At 36.0% G+C, this 20,571-nt stretch overlaps 1 protein-coding gene across 2 annotated transcripts in view; it reads right to left on the bottom strand.

Moving 5' to 3' along the window:
• The window catches only part of TMTC2 (transmembrane O-mannosyltransferase targeting cadherins 2), a 470,409-nt gene that overhangs the window by 171,041 nt on the left and 278,797 nt on the right, over positions 1 to 20,571 (bottom strand). For both annotated transcript variants that reach the window (XM_064491564.1, XM_010975092.3), the window contains one exon: positions 955 to 1,783. In XM_064491564.1, coding sequence (XP_064347634.1) covers positions 955 to 1,783 — 829 coding nt within the window. The remainder of the gene's footprint in view (positions 1 to 954; positions 1,784 to 20,571) is intronic.

The raw sequence follows: 20,571 nt of genomic DNA, 5'->3' as shown, positions 1-20,571 counted from the left end.
AAAAGTAGAAAAAGCCATGTATAAATGCTACGCAAGCAACCGTAATTTAAAGGATAAATCACTGAAAAATGGCTTATGAAGAACAAGATTCCCTGGCACTCTGTACTTTGATACATTTCTGCTCTTAAAATGTACATTTATTTTCATTCAACTGCTCTCTAGCTTCCATCATCATTTCATTGCCTAAACCAGAGAAACCACTGTTAACAGCTTGTTGACTATTCATTTATGCTTTAAAGTCTCCTTTCTACTCTAATGATTCTGAGATTTGCTAAAATAATTTTCTCCATCAAAAACAATAATGAAAAAGATGCTCAATCTTCCCTTGTATAGCGAAAAGTGTATTTCCTTAAGTGACTTTAAGGATTCAAAGCAGAATATGCTAACTGCTTCGCAACACCCAGATTATTGAGCCCCTGCAAAGCTAAGGGTGAATCACTCTTGCACGCGTGCACACTGACGCCTACAGACACGATGCCAAGACTCAAAGGTAGCCTTACCTCCAAATCTCTTAAAGATGTCAGTGTAAGCCTTGTGGTATTTCCTCAGGCCATGTTTGGAAAACGGAAGAGCTAAAGTATACTTACGTAGGATAACCTGACTTCTATTACATGATGAAAAGAGATGTCGTCCATATCAGTATTTTAAACTGTGGCAACCAAGCATTTTTCTAAATTCTTACGATAGTCAGTATTTTTACACAACAGGACTGCTACTCCTCTGGACAAATGTAGTCAGGAACATAGGGAAACACATCCCTGTCCCAAATATGGAATGCTGGATATGCCTCTAAAGCAGCTGTACTGCTCTCTCTTAAAAAAAAAAACAGAAAGATACAAGTATTACATAATAGGACCTCTTCTTCCTTAATGCTGTGTTTTAAGGCAAGAAGTAAAGATATAAAAAGGCAGAAAGAGTAAACTGTCCAGGCAAAAGCATAAAATAAAATATTACCTTTAGCAGGGTTTACTTTTATCCCTGACCTATAGAGCATTTCCTCATTCTGCCAGTCTCCATTCCTGATTGCGGTCTTGAGTCCATAGAAAACAATTAATGTAGCCGTTGCATAAAAAATCAAGGTCTTGAGAAACCGCTTTTGGACTTTGACATAAAGGGCTCTGGCACCCACAGTAATGAGGAGGCAGAAGCCCATACTAGGAATGTACAATACTCGCTCTGCAATTACAAAGCCGACATAGAAAAACAGGTTCGTGGCAGGAACAAAGGGTATTACTAACAAAGATAAAGACAGAACAACAATGTTCTCCGTAGAAGGAAGCTGTGTTCTCTGTGATGCATTATTTTTAATGCCATTTTCTACTTTGGATGCAAAGCTGGGCTTAATCTCTGAGTTCCGGTACTCCACGTCTGAATGGCAGCTATGTCCATTTGCATTCTGCTTGCCGTTTGTTACAAATTTCCCGTTGCATTCTGTTTCTACGCTTGGGCTCTTCAAACAGTAGTAGGCGAGGAGGAGGAGTCCAGTATAGAAGGCCACAGTGTGTAGGTTTCTCCAGTCACAAATTGTTTTGAGCAGAGGCACGGCATCCATCGACCAATCAAAACTGAGGGTGTCTGGGCATAGCAACAGCCAGAGGTTCTTGGTTGGCAAGTAGAAGAAGGTGAGCGTGCGAGCCAGGAGGCTGTCCGAATCAGCGGCTGGGTTGTCAGAGTTGGAAAAGCTTGGTGGTTTGTTTCCCATCCAGTATAAACGGGCACCCAAAAGGAAAGTCCCCCAGAAAGTTAACAAACTAATGCTGAGAAAAAGAGACAAGTTCTTCCTCTGAAACCAAAAGAGAGGGGGAAAAAAATTAAGATCATCATCAGTACAGCATTGGAAGACTTTATTTAACACTTAGAGATGAAAAATATTTTTAAATGAACCTTTAAAACACAGCATTAGGTTTCAAATATGTGACTTCAATTCCATCTCCTTTAAACACGCTTATGGATATTCTGAGTTAAGAAAATGGACTGTGGGATCCTATGCTGTATGTAACTTTTGATGAGTATCTTTTCTTCTTGTTCCTCTCTAAAATACCAATAACCAAACCTTCAATTCCTTGACCTCTATAAAATGGGTTGAATACATTCCCCTTTCCCTCTTGGAATTGGTGCCATGTCAAAATGAGACCATGATGCAGAAGTACTTAGCACTCTATATGAGATATAATAGACGTCTAGTAATTGTCTTCCTTCATTTTATAGTTTAAATTCCGGGGAAAACAAAGAACAGACATGCCAAAGAATATGCAGCATATAGGATTCTGCATGGCTCAAAGGAGAAATGGCATTTAGCTACAGGTATCCCCTGCTTTCCAAAAATTCACTTTGTGCCACTTTGCTTTTTATAAAAGCCCTAAAGTAGTACCTGTTTTCGTTAACAGAACAAAACCAAAAAATCCAAGGATTTTCACTATACAGAAAAAGGTGAAGCGTGTAATATGTTCAGCATTTGTTTTTTCAGGGGGCCATTTATAGAGGCAGTACGTACCCCAAGCACTGAAAGTGACACTGCCAAGTTTCTTCCTCGAGAACCTCACTCAGCATCTCAGCATCAAGCTGTCATAGCTTTGAATTGTAAGCATCTGAGCATCTGCACTTTATCTTGATTTATTTTATGCATCATTTAGCAAGGTGTGTCCAAGGTAACTGTTCTTTGCTTTACGCCATTTCAGCTTACAAAAGGTTCCACAGGAACAATCTACTTTCGGATAATGAGGAAAACCTCTATGTCTATGCCAGTCCCCATTTAACTGTCTTGATTCTCCTTGTAGAATTTATAAACTGGATTTCATCTGCTACTCTGGTACTCTCAATGACATCAGTGACATCAAACATTTAATAAGACTCCCTGTGAATCTCAAATTTTTCATGTTGATGATAACTTTTCAAAAATAAAATAAAAAATAAAGTTTAAAATAAATAAAATAACTTTAATAATGGACTTAATTATTTTAAGAGAAAGACAAAATTATAAGAGAAAAGCCAAAAGACATCCATGTTAATGAGAATTTTCTGGCAAGCACTTTCAACCTGAGTAACAATTTGGTGACTTCAAACAATCTAAGTCCTGAAGAGGCAGTGGGGGTAGGGGGAAGGACAGACACTATACCCCAATTTTAATGATTCACTGGTAATGCGATCTCTTACTGCACACATTCCGGCACTGTACAGAACCATCTTCCCCAAAAACATTCAGAATGGTGCTTGGAATCTTCCAAAGAATATGCCAAATATTTAGGTAAAAAAAAAAAATCCATAAAAGGCAACAAAAGCAAAAATAAACAGGTGAGACTATACCAAACTCAAAAGCTTCTGCACAGCAAAGGACATGCAACAAAATGAATAGGCAACCTACTAGATGTGAGAAAACGTTGCAAGTCATGTATCTGGTAAAAGGGTTAACATCCAAAATACATAAAAAACTCATACAACTTAATAGAAAAAAAAAAAAAGCAACAATCTATAAAAAATAGGCAGAAGATCTGAACAGACATTTTCCCAGGGAAGACATGCAGATGGCCAACAGGTATATGAAAAGGTGCTCAACATCACTAATCCACAGGGAAATGCAATTCACAACCACAATGAACTCTCATGTCACACCTGTAAGAATGGCTATCATCAAAAAGACAAGAAACAGCAAGTGTTGACAAGGAGAGAAAGAAAAAGGAACTGGTTTACACTGTTGGTAAGAATGTAAATTGGTACAGCCACTACAGAAAACAGTGTGGAGGTCCCTCAAAAATTTAAAAATAGAATGACCATATGATCCAGCAATTCTAATTCTGAGTATTTAACTGAAGATAACAAAATTGCTTTCTCAAAAAGATATCTGCACCTCCATGTTCACTAGAGCATCATTTACAATAGCCAAGACATAGAAGCATCCTAAGTGAACAGATGAAGGAATCTAAAAGAAAATGTGCTATATATGTATAATGGAATATTACTCAACCATAAAAAAGAAAATCTTGCCAATTGCAACAACACAGATGGCCCTTGAAGGCATTATGCTAAGTGAAATAAGTCAGACAGAGAAGGACACATACTGTATGATCTCACTTATAGGTGGAATATTTTTTTAAAAAACAACTCATAAAGAGAACACATTGGTGGCTGCCAGATGCAGGGGTTGGGGGGTGAGCAAAATGAGTGAACAGATAAAGGTGATCAAAAGGTACAAACTTCCAGTTATAAGATAAGTCCTGGGGACGTAACATATAGCATGGTAACTATAGTAAACAATATTGTATTGCAGTTAAACAATACTGTTATCACAAGAGTAAAACAATTTTTTGTAGCTGCTTGTCTAGATGGATGTTAACTAAACTTACTAGGGTGCTCATTTTACAATATAATCATATGCCAGATCATTATGTAGTATACCTAAAACTGATATACTGTTAAGTGTCAATTATACCTCAAAAAAAGAAAAAAAATCTAGTCCACAAAGCAATCTACCCTGAGCATGTACAACTTCCATTAAAACAGTCTCTGTATTAAACTGCCCCTGGACTCTCCTCTCTCACTCACACTATTTCCAATTGCTGGAAGACACAGAACTCGTCATAAACCATCTGTTCCATCTCTCCTCTGAAGCCAATGGTCTCGGCAAGCTTCATGATTTTAAAAAATTATGAGTAAATACTAATAACACCACCTTAACTTTCCTTACCTGTGGGGCATAGTCATAGATACCTTAGGTACCTCAAACTCAAAATGCCCAAAATGGAAACTGCTCATTAATACAAGATCATGGTAATGCTGAATTCACAGAATTAATTCCCTCATTGCTGTAGAAACACCTGAGACAGACTTCTGCTCAAAATTAATTTATATGATGCTATGGGGCATTTTTAATGATAGGAGGGGTAATATATTCAGTCATCACTAACCTTTCAATTTGAGGTGTGTCCTGGAAAAATGCAATGGTTTAAAGACTCATCATCTAAGAGTAACTTTTGCAAACTATTCCTTTGCTCCTCTGAAATTCTACCTAGCAAAAGTCCTAAAAGTTCTTGATTTTTAGGGAAAAAACCACACAAAACCATACATTAAATGCTGTAATAACTTGATGGATCAATCACATAATTAAGTATTCTTAGCTTACACAAGAAAATCACACAAATATTCTTAGATTACAAATATCATTTGGCAAAGATAAATGAGGCAAGGTATTAGGTATCATAAAGAAGACAAGTCTTGAAAAACAACTCAATTTTGAATTTGTACCAGAAGTCCATTTAGTAACTAAGTGTTAAGTAAGTATACCAAGTGTGATTAAGGCCACTCTATTACAGTATCTTCTGATGGCATAAAGAGAGAGGAGGAGAGGGAGGGAGAGGGCATTACAAAACAGCTGTAATCAGGCAAGAAAAGCAAATGAGTAGGAGAACCACATGGGGAGGGAAGTGTAATCAGGTTTCTCTGCTAGTCATGAAACTCCAAAAGAACTTAGTCTCAATGATTACATAATTCTAGTTTATTCCTAAAGACAGAACCATCATAAGGCAAAACTATCTTATCCATTCATTTTTAGTAAGTCATCTCTATATTAAGTTATAGTAAAGTTATTGTCAAAATAAAATATTAAGACTGAAGATATGGTAACAATGATTCTAGTATTAATTATGCTGAAAGAATATTTGAATATATTAAACTCCAAAATAAAGATGTGAGTAATGAAAACTATTCAACAATAAATATTTTATAAGATGACTAAGTGCTGAGAAAGTGATGAAAATGAAAATGCTAGCATTAATTTATGACATGCTTTACACTGTAAAACATTTTCATATAGTCTCCAATTGAAACAATCGACATAATAACTAAGATTAAGAGACACTAAGGTTTTGAAGTGAGATGCTCTTATACATTCATTCTACCTTAATGGTAAAGTCTGCCAGGACTGAAATAACACTATTAAAGGAAAACTGAGCTAACAGGTAAAAGAAAATTGATGTGTTTTTTTGGTGGGGGGGATTATTTTTATTTTTAATGGCGTAGTGGGAAGTGAACCCATGATCTGGTGCATGCTAAGCATGCACTCTACCACTGTGCTATATGCCCCTTCCATGAAAACTGATGCTAAATGTTGAAAGTGGAAGATTTTCTAAGGCCTCATGATTGGCGGACATCTTTTTAAGTATAAGCCTAAATTGGAAATTGCAACTTTCAAATCTCTTTAATGCCTTCTCATAGAGTTTTGTTTAAAGTTATCACCTATACAAATGGGATTTTGATAAAACTAAATCTCTCTTCTAACCTCACACTCACTATTCTTCTGGAGATGGCATTAAAAATAAGGTAGGAAAAAAAAAAGCATAGAAAGGTTTTATTTGTTAATTTCAGTCCCTATGCTCTGATTTTTGCATTAAATCGAACTAAAACTTTCATTGAGCTACAACCAGTAACTAAGTGACTATACAAATAGCCTCAGCATTTCTTCATTTTTGTTGTTGTTCTTGGCTTGGTGCATCAAATGGATTCAACACAGGTATTTCCAAGATAAGGCATGAGAGTTCTGATGAGTCGCCACCATAGACTTTAAAGTCAGAGCGCTTTAAAAAAAAAAAAAAAAAAAAGCACATAGAAGATGAGACTCCAAAGTCTGGGAAACTTAAACATAATCTGAGTAGTACCTTTGATTGGGAGCATTAGAAAATGAATGCAATTTAATAGCACAAACAGCATCAGTTCATCCAACACACATATCATTAAGGCTGCCTTATGTGCACTCTTCTACATGCGGGACACACACCTGTAAGAAGAGATGAGAGACCATGTGCTCTTCAAACTTTGTGTACTCTATTCTTTTATGGTGTGGGTCCAGAAAAACATTTTGGAAGGAGAAGAACCACTGTGCTTTAAATGATACTTTTCAAACCTAAAGGACCATCAATATCAATTGTAAGCTTTTAAAAATACCCATGCCCCAGTCTGAATAAAATCTCTATACGAGATTCTAATGTGGCTGAGGTTGAGAATTACTGCATATCTGCACAAGTCTAATTCTTAGTACTGCCAGTAAAAAAATACTGTTAGACTCTGGCTTTCATTTTACAAAGTCTGAAGCATGTTTTCCTCATTCAAAATGAATAAACCATAATGAAGTATAAATAATGCTTTATCCCAGGCTTTGGGACAAACTGAATTCTTAGCATAATAAATGAGTGTCATGAAGGTCAGGCTACAAAGGAACTGAGATCTTTGTAATAAGTAGAACTCAGGGTTGAAATATTCAAGTCTTGTTGCAAAATATAGAAGGCAGAGGATTTGTTTCCAGAAAAGAAAAAAAGAGCCTTCCAAGTATGAACCACAAAAAGCAAATAATACAAAAGAAAATACAGATTTAAAAACACAGATGGAAAATCAGAGAAAAGATAATAAATATTTTAAAGATGCCCAGTCGCATTCATTAATATAAATGAAAGGTAAAGCAAAAGCAATGTATTTGAAATGAATCTGAGTGAAAAAAAAAACTGGATATAAAAGTCACTGAAATTGTGTTGAAACAATAACTATCACACACTGGGAAAATATAAATTCTACAGTTTTGGTGGGAAATTTGGAAGTATTTAGGAAAACTAATAATTTGCATCCCCTGCTATTTGGTAATCTGGATTTAGTTACATACTCTCTAACAAAACCTCTTAGATTTAAATACAGCGCCATCTAATGCAGCATTATTTATAAAAGCAAAATAACGAAATAGCTAAAAACTTCAATAGTGCAGTATGAAAATAAATCATGGTATAACCATGTTATCTAATCTATAAGGTAATTAAAAGGAAAACCACATATATAAACTATATGTATAACATATATAAAGAGATACCTATATATATGCATACATATACACCAACATGAAGTAACGCTACATAAACTAAGACAAACAAAATCACTACACAGTAGCATGATTTGTAAGAATCAACTCGCAGAATATGCATATTCTAAAATCATACTGGCCATTCAGAAAAAACACCATGTTTTTCACAAATGCATACATATGTATGCAAAGATTTTTTTTTTCCAAGTCTAGAAATAATTACACCAAACATGACATGATGAACTCCCTGGGGCAGGGCAGAGCAGGGCAGTGCAAGGAGATGGATTGACTGATTGGTTGGTAAGAGACAAAGATGGCTTCAAATTCCTGAGTGGTTGCTATTTATTCATAGCCCCCAAAATTTTATTGTAAAAACAAAAAGGTTTGATAACCTGATATGCCTAAACTTCTATTTCGTGGGTTCAACAATTTTTCTGAAACAAATACACAAATAATGCTAACAAATATAAATTCTACTACAGGCACTTAAGTGTCTGATATGTTAGTTTCCATAGTTTCCTATCTTTAGTATTTACTGTAGCTGTTATTTTATAATTAAGTATCAATTTTAAAAAAAGTTTCCTTGTCCCTATTCAATCTACCTATAATTATTTTGTGATCCTTACCTTAATTTTGCTAGAAAATCTCTTTGTTTCACAATTCAACAGTTAGGATACAAAATTATGATAACATTACCCGAAAGCACTCTTTTATATCTGAGCTATAATAACTGACACGTCTTTGAATCCTCAGAGGTCAATACAGACCCTGACATTTGTAGGTATTCAAATCAATTATTCTTAAACTAACTCTGACCCTCAAACCAGAAGTCTGTTTATACCTGTCATCTCATATATTTTGAATCCTGTTATGATAAATCCTCACTCAGTACCTTACAAAGGCTCATATATTAAACAATGTTGCACAACTCCAAGGCCATTTAAAAAGAACTTAGTTGTCATCATATACAGAAACTTGGCCTTGTCACCTTTACATCATAATATTTTTTGCCTGTCTCCATCAGTCTCCATGAAAAGTATACATAAAAGCAATGACATGCGTTTTGGAGGAAAATTCTCCTGACTACAACTTCAATCCCAAACTGGAATTAGAAATAGGAAAATTACTGCATCCCTAAAAACATTCTTATCCAACATTTTATGCCAGTTATTGAATGGACGGGGTTCCTTCATGGAACCACATTTACAGAATGATATTAATCTGCTTTCTAAAAGTCTAGCTCCTCTAAAAGTTCAAATCTATTCATCTTTTTAAAAGTTATTCTTTAAGCTAAGAAGAGAAATCAGCTAAGAATATAAAGTTCAAGACTGACAATTTGACCTCTAGTCTTTGGATGCACTAGTGGAAAACAAGAATGGAGTGCCAGCTTAATAAGCAAATAATGAGAAATGTATCGTAAAATACCAAATCCTTCCCACACGTCACCAGAAACATGAAGGCAAAGCTGGTGAGAAGATCTTGTCATGTTAACTAACCATGATGTCTTTACAGAGAGGCCCTGTAGTGATTTTCTTCTATGGAGAGTCTTTGACTACAGAAGTAACACAAGAGAAAAAGCAAAAAGCAACTATAAGAGCTCACCTCTCTACTATTCAAGGAAAACTGCCATTCGTGATGGCATTGTCAATATTGTCTTCTGATGTCAGATCTTGTCAGACATAAAGGAAGCTGAAAAGGATTATTTTAGACTCAATGAAAGAAAAATGTAAACATTCTGCCTCAAGAGTATTAAAAACCATCATGGGACTCACTTTTTGGCAAACTAATGGAAATAAATTACTTAAGCATAAGGCTCATTTAATTCCAAATTAAGCCCTTGGCAATGATAGTAGAGTTGTAATAATAAAGTAGATAAAAATCAGTATCTGAAAGCTATAAGAATAACTGAGAGAAAAGGTTATCCAGACATAACAAAAATTGAGCATCCTCTATTTTGTATCCACCATTCATCACTGACGTCAAAAGCTTTGCTTATATCAATAATATAGGATTTCTCCCAGCTGCCCTCCTTTCTAAAATAGCTCTTGCTGGAGGCTCACCCCAAAACATGAATATAATGCATGTTTTTCTGAATATATGACAAGAAGGACTACATGGCTAAAAGTAAAACTAAGTGTTTTTTTCCTAGAATATTTCATGTGATGAATCAAATATTGCCATAATCAAATTGTTGGGGTAGTTCTAGTCCCCTGCAAGGAAAAAAATGGGTTTCTTTATTAATAAACACCTCCTATGCAACACTAGAAACTTTTATTCCATATCAACAGGCAAGATAAAAGAATTTTAACGTCTGGTATTTCAAAAGCTATAAAGAGGTTTGATGGATGGGCACATCTAGTCTTTGTGAGGAAAGAATTTAAAGATTAAGGGTGTAACAAAGTATGTTAGTGAGATACTTAGCACTTTAGATTATAAGGAATTCTTCCATTCAATCAAGCTGACGCTATAATACACCATAATACTGTCTGTTAAGGTCAGCCATCCAGCAGAAAGTACTTGCACATATCCAGATAAATATTTAGCAGCAAATAAAATCAATTATAGGTTGAAATTCACTGATGAAAATGTATGGATTTTTTAGACTAGATTATAAGTTACCAAACCAGGCTCTCATCAAGGGAGACTACAGTTATATAAAACTGTACAGTGTCAAAGCATATTTCATGTAGTTGATGTAATGAGGGACACACAATATTTTCCAAAGTTTAAAGTCAAACATATTTGGGTTGATTTGATAGTAAAAGGTCACCAGAGACAACAGGTTTTTTTTTTTTCCTTATTTCAATTACAATCACAACTATTAGCCTACTTGAAATCCCTCACAGGATCTATTCATATATATGATAATAGCTAACACTGGTAAGAATGAACATTTTATTTAGAACATTTTAAAAATGTAATGTAAAGAGAAGAAACTGAAGATGTCTATCTATTCTTTCATTTAAGCATACCTGAAAGCAACTCTTCTTAATTTTACTTAAACATTTGTAGGTTTTTTTTTTTTTTAATTTCTTAAAAGGCATTACCTGGTGTTCACATTTTGATTTCTAATACCATTTTCCAATAAAAAGAATCACAGTTCCTTGGAGAAATGGATTAACTTTGCTATTGGGGCAAGAAGTATACAAGATGAGCCTGGAGCATTCTGTAGTGCTAGGAAGTAGGGAAGGGCACAAAACACACACACACACACAGACGGGATATGTCGAAGTGTCAAGGGGACACAGGAGCCTGCTTCAAGAACTCCCTTGGCCAAGGTTAACCTGCACTGTGGTAAGTCATGTTGATAGCATGCCCCCTTCATCCTTGATATTATGTGATGAAAAGGTCACTTTACCTATGTTCTTCCTCTCAAAACCCATAAACCCAGTCTAATCACGAAAAACCATCAGGCATATTCCAAAGGAGAGCATTTTGCAAAAGATCTGACTAGGAATCCTCGAAACTGTCAAGGTTATCAAAAATAGTTTGAGAAGCCATCACAACCAAGAAGAGCCTAAGGAGATGTGACAAATAAATGTGACATGATATCCCAGGTGGCATTCTGGAACAGGAAAAGAGCATTAGGTAAAAATGGAGGAAATCTCAATACACTATGAATTTTACTTAATGATAACAAATCAGCATTGGTCAATTTGTTGTAACATATATACTATACTAATGTGAAACGTCAATAACAAGCAAAGTGGATGTGAACTATATGGGAACTCTTTTCTACTCAATTTTTCTGTAAACGTAAAGCTGTTCTACGAAAATAAAGTCTACTTTAAAGAATGGCTGTTACTAGAATAAAAGCTGTTAGAAACCAAATGAAATGAAGTAGACAGGTTGGATAGCTATCTGAAAGCTGCAGGTAAAGACATATTAATAACTGAAAATTAACAGCAACATAAGTGTCTTAACATTTTAAATGTCTTCAAACTTTAAAGGATAGAACAAAAGAATGAAATTAAATTCAGTTCAAATGACCACAGCTGTTTATATGGATTCGACGAGACATGATATATTGATTTCAAATCCTGTTTGGGTTTTGTCTGACACTCCACAGCTTTTGTAGTTTACTAGAAACCCCCAAATGAGAAGTAAGTATTCAGGGAAAGATGCTTTCTAAACCCATTGCTAGGGTGTTTTTGTTGGCATGGTGACCCATTCTTCTTCATTAAGCTAACGCGGGGAAATCAAGCAGTTAGCAATTTCTTGCGTCCCCATGGCAAGCTGCTTCTAGAACTAACTATTAGAAACACAAGTACCCAAAGAGTTCAATTACTGTAACGGCAAGGGGTGGGCCACAGCCTCTAACCCATTACACTAAAAGCTAGCCCCCCCAGATGTCAGCCTTCAGAGTAATCTTGTTTAGCCAAAAATAAGAGGTTTAACACTTCCCACCAGGCAGTGCGCCATGGTCAAAAACAGCTTAGCTATGAAACAATCCAGCCTTTATGAAGAAAATATGTGATGCAAATATCCTTTGTGACCTAAGAAACAAAAAATGCTTTAAACAAAAGAGGACACCTCTCTTTAGCTATCAAAACACTTTTGGTTTGTATGAAACCTCTTTCCCTAGACTTTGAGAATACTTCCAATGAGGGTGAGATCAAGATAAAAGACCTCAAAATTCACTGAATTTGGAAAAGGAACTTTTTTCCATCGATCTCTCCTCAAGTTGGGCAACTGCATTGCACGTGGATTTCCTGGGCCAATGGATTAAACTGCAACATTCTTTTAACTCCGTGTGGCTTTAGTGCGACAAACTGGCCATTATGAGACGCGTTCCAGTCTCATTAATGAGTTAAGCATGTGAGCCCAGCATTTTGCAAACATAAAGAGACAAATTATAATGAGACTTCACTCTGTGGGGAGGCCAAGACACGGTCGTCCTCTCTCAAAGATCATAGACAGCTATTTAATGAGTGTGGGAGACTTCCTATGAAGACACAAAAGACACCAAGGAGAAAAAGAAGATTTTATACATATAAATAAAACAACATACATATCTTATGGGTAGATATTCACTAATAAGCATAATTGTAATGCTTAATGTTTTTAAATAGAAATATGTTCCCACTCTATAATTATGCTTGTCTTCTGCTAAACATAAAGAGTAAATTCAATGTCAATATGGCCAACTATTTACTCTTTCTCAAAAATAAAATTGTAGCCCTTTCTCTCTACATTTCTTATGTGGATTTTGTCTTTATTCTCAAAATGCCCACTGATTTATAAAAGAACACTTGTGTTTTTGATTGGGGAAACTGAGGCAGAGTAATTAGAATTTTTGAAAAAAAACTTTTCACTTGTGAAAGCATCCATCAATTTTTAAATTCTTCTTTCCATATCTGGTGGCTACAACTATTCAGAAATTCCCAGACAACACTCTGGCACATACTTCGGCATTATAATTATTAGTCCTCAATAAGAACCCCTGAGTAGAACATTCGGGTTTTCCTGAGCAAGCAGACCGGGTCATCACCTATCCTCCCTATCACCCCTGACTAAAAGAAAACAGAACAAACAATTGCCCATGCCGTGCATCCTATTAGTAAGGGGAGCTATGGTTACTAGAATCTATTACAGAAAAAACACCTCTACTTTCAAATCTTTTGCTGGTAGACTATTTGGTTTGTTCTCTTTAATATAAGAAGAGATGTAAGGAGCAGCAAAGTAGTGACATCAGCAGTAACCTAAGCCTAGTAATTTGAAAATACGTTAAAAACAAAAATATAGTCTAGGGAATGGGTGATGCGGGAAAGGGGGAAAATATAATTCAAATTCTCATCAAGAGGTATCTCTCACATCTATGCACTTATTACTCAGAAAGTGATATTCTTTTGAAAAGTAAATAGTAACCTAGATGGCACTACTTATTATAAATAAATGAGATTACCTTTCGAAGAGCACCAGTTAATACTGAATATGCATTTTTAAATGCACGCCTTTATTAGTTGAAATTAATCATAAAGGGTGACCCTCAAATCCTACTTCCTTTATGAATAATAAACTAGTGGCATCTTTCATGTTATGCAGACAGAGAAATGACTGCTAGAGCAGCCCAGTGGCCACGAGCCAGATGTTTGAGAACAGACAAAAATACTAAAAAGGTTTTCAGTTCAGGTTCTGTGCTGAAGACACTCCAAGAGTGCCTTCCTGCCAGAAGCAACTTGGCAAAATGCAAATTTTGGAGCCTTCTGGTGATGGTGGCTACCAATCTAAACAGATGAAATCTTTGCGTAAATGGCATCTACCTATTTTTTCCTTCTTTTAATGAGATTTGCAATTAAATTTTAATCATATAGTAACTTAAAGATTACATATGGGACATGAGGTATTCAGAAAGTTCATAGGCAACTTCACAAGAAGATTTTGAAACAGAAAGGAACTTGACCACAGTGCAACCCATGTAGCCACTGCAGTATTTGTCTTCCACTTGAATAAGACTTCAAAACGACCCACAAGTTTGATCTCACTTCATATTAGTTTAAACAAAAGAATTCTGCATTTATTAAATACCTATTTTGAGGGCCACTAAAACTTTCCCCATTAAGCATCCTTTTTAAGCATGTCCAGCCTTTGTAGCCATCATTAAAGTACTACATTTCAAATCATTTCAAACTGTGTAAAAATCTGGTATTTTTCATTAAGATGTAGATCTTTGCTTTTTAGCAGTATCAATAAAAAAATCCTAGAGTTTAGTAAGATTTATGGCAAAAGTCTCTCTTGAGTCTTCAAAACATACTTGGATAATTCATTCAGCCCGACACAGCTCCAATTAGCACTAATCATTGCCATGCCCTAATTATTTAAAATTAAATAAATTGAATGTACACGTGTAAACATTTTGCAATTCACCCTGCATCCACTTCTCTTTTCAAGTTAACTCATAAGATTAGACAACTTGTTTTAATAGATTATTCTCTTTGGATTCGGTCCAAAAAGCATTCATCTTACGGGAATTCTGTCTGCTTTAACAGTTGTGGTTTAGTGGATGTTCCTTGACTGAACTGTCAGTCATTTTGACTGGCTCATGGCCCTAAGAACCCTGCTGGGAGACAAGCAAGAGGGTTTTTTCCAGGTGCGTGCCGGGCACTCAGGAAGTTCGGATGACGTACTTACAGGGGAAGTGAGAGGGCTTGGTTAAAAGACCTGACTGGAATGCTCCGGCTGGCTCCCTGCCCCATGCTTAACATGCCCTTGTTCAAATGCATGGGTCGTGCCTGTCCCTGGTACTATGCCCCGTTAGACAGCTTCAATACAGCAGTGAACTCCAGCATCACTTTGAAGTCCAGAAAACTCACGCCACCAACCCATGCCATGGTGAAGTCAAACATTAATAAAACCAAAAGATGGAAAATCATAACACTGTGCTATAAATTTTGATAACCAGAAAATAATAAAAATTACAGGATGTGCCTGTGTCTTTATTTAGCCTCTATAATTGAAACATTCCCTTTTAAGTAGTATTATCAGGAAATTCCATTCTTGAACAGGTTCCGTAACAACTCCTAAATGAAACACACCAGAAATTTGACAGTGAGGATAATATTAATAAATCCATTTTTGTTCAATTTTGTACCATATCGCAAATCTTGTTCCTTCAATAATCTTAACAAGTGCAGGTCATCCAAATGATAGGCTAAAGTGAGTCTTAATTAAGCTCCATTCTTTTTTTCCATGAGAGACCAGATATTATGAGGAAAGAGAGAATTGTGTATAATTGCCTAATGAATTCAAACACCTGCTAAGTCATTTTATACCTCCCAGATGAGGTCCCAGAATCCAGTGAAGAGAGCAGTGCCTAGAAAACAACATTCTATTCTGTCGTTATACTTCACTATGAAATGCAGGGGAAATCATTTATTAGTAGTAGTAACACTAATTATCAAGGTTTAGTAAACATGTCACAGAATGTTTTTACATAAATTATCTCAAGTAATTCTTTCTGAAACCCTGTTTGTAAACTTTGTGAATTAGTATTTTACAAAAGGGCAGGTGGAACTCAGATGAAAGATGTTGCCCACAATCCCACAGCTAAGGGGGAGAAGAACTAGGACTACAAGCCACGTCCTTTACAAACCCAGGATGCTCTGCCCTGCCCCACCCTAATCCACCCAGTTCCCACAGTTCAACCACCATCTCCAGTTCCTCACCAACCACATTCCTCAACCTGCCCCCTCACCTCCAACCTTCAGATGAGATCTGACTTAAAAGACCATTAACTTCCACAGGAGAGACTCAAAACCATAGATGAGTAAATGCTAGAAGAGATCCGAGATCCAGAGATCAGAAATCCCTATTTGTAAAATCCCAGAACTTTGGAGATTATCTCGTTTATATTTGCAGTGAAGAAATGAATGTCCAAAGAGTTTAAATGTGTTCCCCAAGGACTCAGAGCAATGGGGTTGAGGCCAGGACCAGAAATGTCATCTGCCTTTGTGTTTGTGGCATGTACTTGATCCCTTTATTTCTATTTTTAATCACTACTCTTCAACAAGAATCTACAGTAATTCTTGAAAACAGGAATAATCAGATTCCAATGTCTTTGATCTAGTATTCAAAGCTGTCCAAAATCTGGCCTATGATTACTATCTCAATTTCAAAACTCCCTAAGTAATATTGGTATCTTTGTTCAAAACTTCAAAACTCCCCCAGAGATATCAATCTCATTATTTCATATATAAAACAAATTTGCATCCATCTACCTAATGCTGCCACTATCTTAAATGTTCTCCCTCACCTCCAGCTTCAATTTTAGTTCTTCCACAAGCCATCCCCAGTTTCTCCAGGCTATATTAATCCCTGCCTTCACAAAGCTCTTCAGTCTTATAATTTGTACCATACATGAAAGATATCATACACTGTAAAGGTCAAGTCTGAAGCTGTTAAGGCCCAAAGTGATACTAAGCCTACATCATCTTTTCAAAAAAAAAATTTTTTTTTTTGCAATGGGAGAAGTAATTAGGTTTATTTATTTCATTTATTTCTTCGTGGAGGTACTGGGGATTGGACCCAGGACTTGTGCATGCTAAGCAGGAATTTTACCACTGAATTATACCCTCCCCACCCTAAGCCTACAATATATTAATGACTATCACATTCTTCAGAAATAAGTCTCATTGCTTCCACAGGAATACAAGCTCCTAGAAGGCAGGGATTTGTCTGCTTTTTTCACTGAAATATACTATCCACAGCAACTAGACTGGCACCCGGCCCAGGCTAGGCATTCAATGTAAGACAGATGAAGAACTAAATGGATGGTTGAGCAAATGACTGAATAAGTGAAAAAAAGAACAATGAACCAAGACAACAGTCTAGAAGGGAGCTAGAGGAGAGTATATGAGGGCAGTTTTAGATACACCAGAATCTTGATACAATGATCAAATTGTCCAACCTGATGTCTCTAGTCTATGTACCTATAAGGGACAACACAGAGAGGGGGCTCTTTATCCCAGGATTTTTGAAGTCTACACGGCTAGGTAGTAAGGTAGCTCCTCATTTCCTTAATATACATATTTGAGGTCAATGTCTACAGTTTCATTAACAATTTGATCTTTTTTTCCTGGTGGGTACTGCATTAATTTAGGAGTTAGCACAATGATAAAGCATTTAAAAGTCCCTGTAGCTAATAAGGCCTGTTCTCTTTATTGCAGGAAAAACTTCAAATGCTTTTTAAATACACTTGAAACATGAAGCTAGGTCAAGTTCTGAATCCTTAGGGCTATTTTTCATTACTGAAGAATAGGACAAAAATACAGTGTCTTAAGAAAGAAAAGAAAAAAGGAGAGGGAGAGACAGAAAGAGGGGGACAAGGAGAAAAGGAATCAGGAAGACAAGACTTTTACACACTAGACTGGCAAGTTCACCTGAACAAGATCACAGTAGTCAAACTACATGAAAGATCTGGGCATCCTCAGCTCTAAATGAAGAGCCTTAAAACACCCATTTCGCTTCCTGAGAGCTTCAGGAAGTGATCTGAATCGTCAGGAAGGTTTGTAAGCACTATAACACTGGACAAATGGGACACATTACAGATATAAGGGATGGATATTCTTGAAATAGCAATGTCAGTTCCTTCAAAAGGATGCTACTGTGGGATGTGAGATACACCTAGGTAATCACTTATTTTCCAGTACTGGAGACTGTGATACCAGGGAGGAAGCTATTTTTAATCTCATTTCTAAACATCTCTGTTAAAAATGCAGTCACTTCCTAGTTTAGTGTCACAGGTAGTGAATATAATATGTTAACGACTGATAATATAAAAACTGACTGATATCCTTGCAATGTTAGATAACCATATCAGAGTAGTCACATTTGTTGCAATTCTATGAATTCTAAAAATATATATTAAATAACAGAAACAACCCTACATATGATCTTTATGGCACATTTTGTTTTGTTTTGTTTGTTTGGAACATATTTTTAAATCAGCTAATCTGCAGAGAAAAGTAACCATCTTAAATAAAAATAAAAACAATTCACATTAGTGGAACACTTAGTGTGTGCTGGGCATTCAGAGATTTCTGCATACTAATTCATTTAATTTTCAAAAAACTCTAAATTTAAGATGTACTGAGTTACAAAGAGGTAAAATCAGAATTTCCAGGTCATGCCACTATTAAAGCAACAGGCATTATATTTCCTCAGGCAACCAGCTGCCTCATTAAGAAAGGGAAGAAAATATTACAAATCATTGACAAAAAATTCTTAAATAACTTTGAAAAAGGCCAAAGGTAGAGTTGCACTTAAAAAGAACAATTAAACAATACTTATGAGAATGTATTCACAGAACATTGAGGACTGGAGATTTTGACTTGATGAGTTTGGAAGAAAGGAAACTATATGTCAAATTCACAGGGATCTTTGCAGATTTAGTTATCTTGGATTTTTAAAATTCTTAACCAATAATTCTAACGATGTTTGACTGCCCTAAGTGATCCTCATTTAGACAGAAGGAAATGGCTAATTATCAAAGAGATTGGATGAGAGATGCAACACAGTAAGTATAACATTGTTAAACTTTCTGCTACCTCACAACAGAAGTACGCCATAACCACCAACGTACTGATCACCAAGATCATTTAAAAAAAAATCTCTGCCAAAGCCAATAACGTCATATCCACTCAGGAAATAAACACAATAAGACACCATCACTCCACTACTTCCAGCACCAACTCCAGCCATGAAAAAGTATATTATTAAACTGATACTTACTTCTCAGTGTTTGTCTAGTGACAGCTCTCTTTCAGGGTAAAAGTGATTGGCCTCTGTATTAAGACCAACTAAGAAATATACTCAACATATCTTTCCAAGTAATTTGCCAAAAAAAAAAAAAAATCAAGGAAAATGAAAAAAAAGAAAAATTCAAGTACCCTCATATTACAAACTAAATTTCTACTAAAGATATATTTTTACAGCTGCTATGAACTTCTAAGAGCAGGTTATTCTTGGAAACCACCTTCTGCTTACTTGGGCTTCCTTTAGGGGGGAATTGTTACCAAAGTTTACTTTGTGTGATTATTCTGAATGAATTCAGTATCAAGAGAATAGTCACAGTGCTAAAACTGGACTTGAATTTACTTTGAAAACTGAGGGTAAAGGAGAGCCTACTAACACAAAGCAGGACTGGAGGTATCTGTTCAGTGAACTGATTGGTACTCACATAAAATACAGAGCAAGAAAAGAGAATAAAGATCTTGCGTTCTTAGGGCTATCTCAGGCAAATTACACTGTAATAGAAAAGAACAAATCTGACTTCATGTTAGATCTGTTCCTTTGGCTTTAAGCCTGTGCTCTGCTTCCTGCTGGTTCTGCACCTTTTGTAAAAGAATGTTGCCTATAGCCTGACATATACAGGATAGCCTATTCTCAAGGCTCTGACCTTTAAGAGTATTAACATTTTTGCATTCACATAAAGATTAAAAAACTGCAGAATAGAAAATAACATTTGTTGTGTTGGACGTTTAAAGGGACACCAGGACCTGACCCACGTGGACAGCTGCAAGAACAAAGAATTCCAACACCAAGAAGTTTTCAATAGGCACACCTCCTCCCTTTTTTAGTATAAAAGGAGCCTGAATTCTGACTTGGGGAAGATGGTTCTCCAGGACATTAGTCTACCGTCTTCTCCGTCTATTGGCTTCCCGAATAAAGTCGTTATTCCTTGCCCCAACACCTCGTCTCCCGATTTATTGGCCTGTCATGCGGCAAGCAGAACAAGTTTGGACTCGGTAACATCACTCTAGATTTCTTCAACTGTAAAAGAAGACTAATATCCTCTTGACAGAAGTATTAAAGATCCAGATAAAAATAAAAAATGAGTGTGAAAGTCCTTTGTAAAATACATGTGACTTGTATGAAATTGAATGACTGATACTATTATAAAGATATTATCCCAAATTTAGTCTCTCTGGAGAGTCTGTATGACTTAATTCACGTGTATTAGCTAAGTTACCAGATAGAGTCAGCAAACGGGCCAAATCTAGTGCCCGCCTCTTATGTTCAGATAGTTTTGCTAGAACACAGAACATCCACTTGTTTGCAGTAATCCTACAGAGTCGAACAGTTGTAATGGAGCCAATGAAAACATTTACTCTCTCGCCCTTCACAATGAATGCTGGCTGACCTCTGGGACAGAAGATACAGTGTGGCGAGTCCTCTGTCCAGACCACTGTTTGACACTTGACAATATTATTTCCTTTAGCTTTTTTTTTTTCTTTTTT

Source organism: Camelus dromedarius, chromosome 11 (genome assembly GCF_036321535.1).
Source record: "Camelus dromedarius isolate mCamDro1 chromosome 11, mCamDro1.pat, whole genome shotgun sequence".
Classification (NCBI taxonomy): Eukaryota; Metazoa; Chordata; class Mammalia; order Artiodactyla; family Camelidae; genus Camelus; species Camelus dromedarius.
This window is presented reverse-complemented; position numbering and strand designations above follow the sequence as displayed.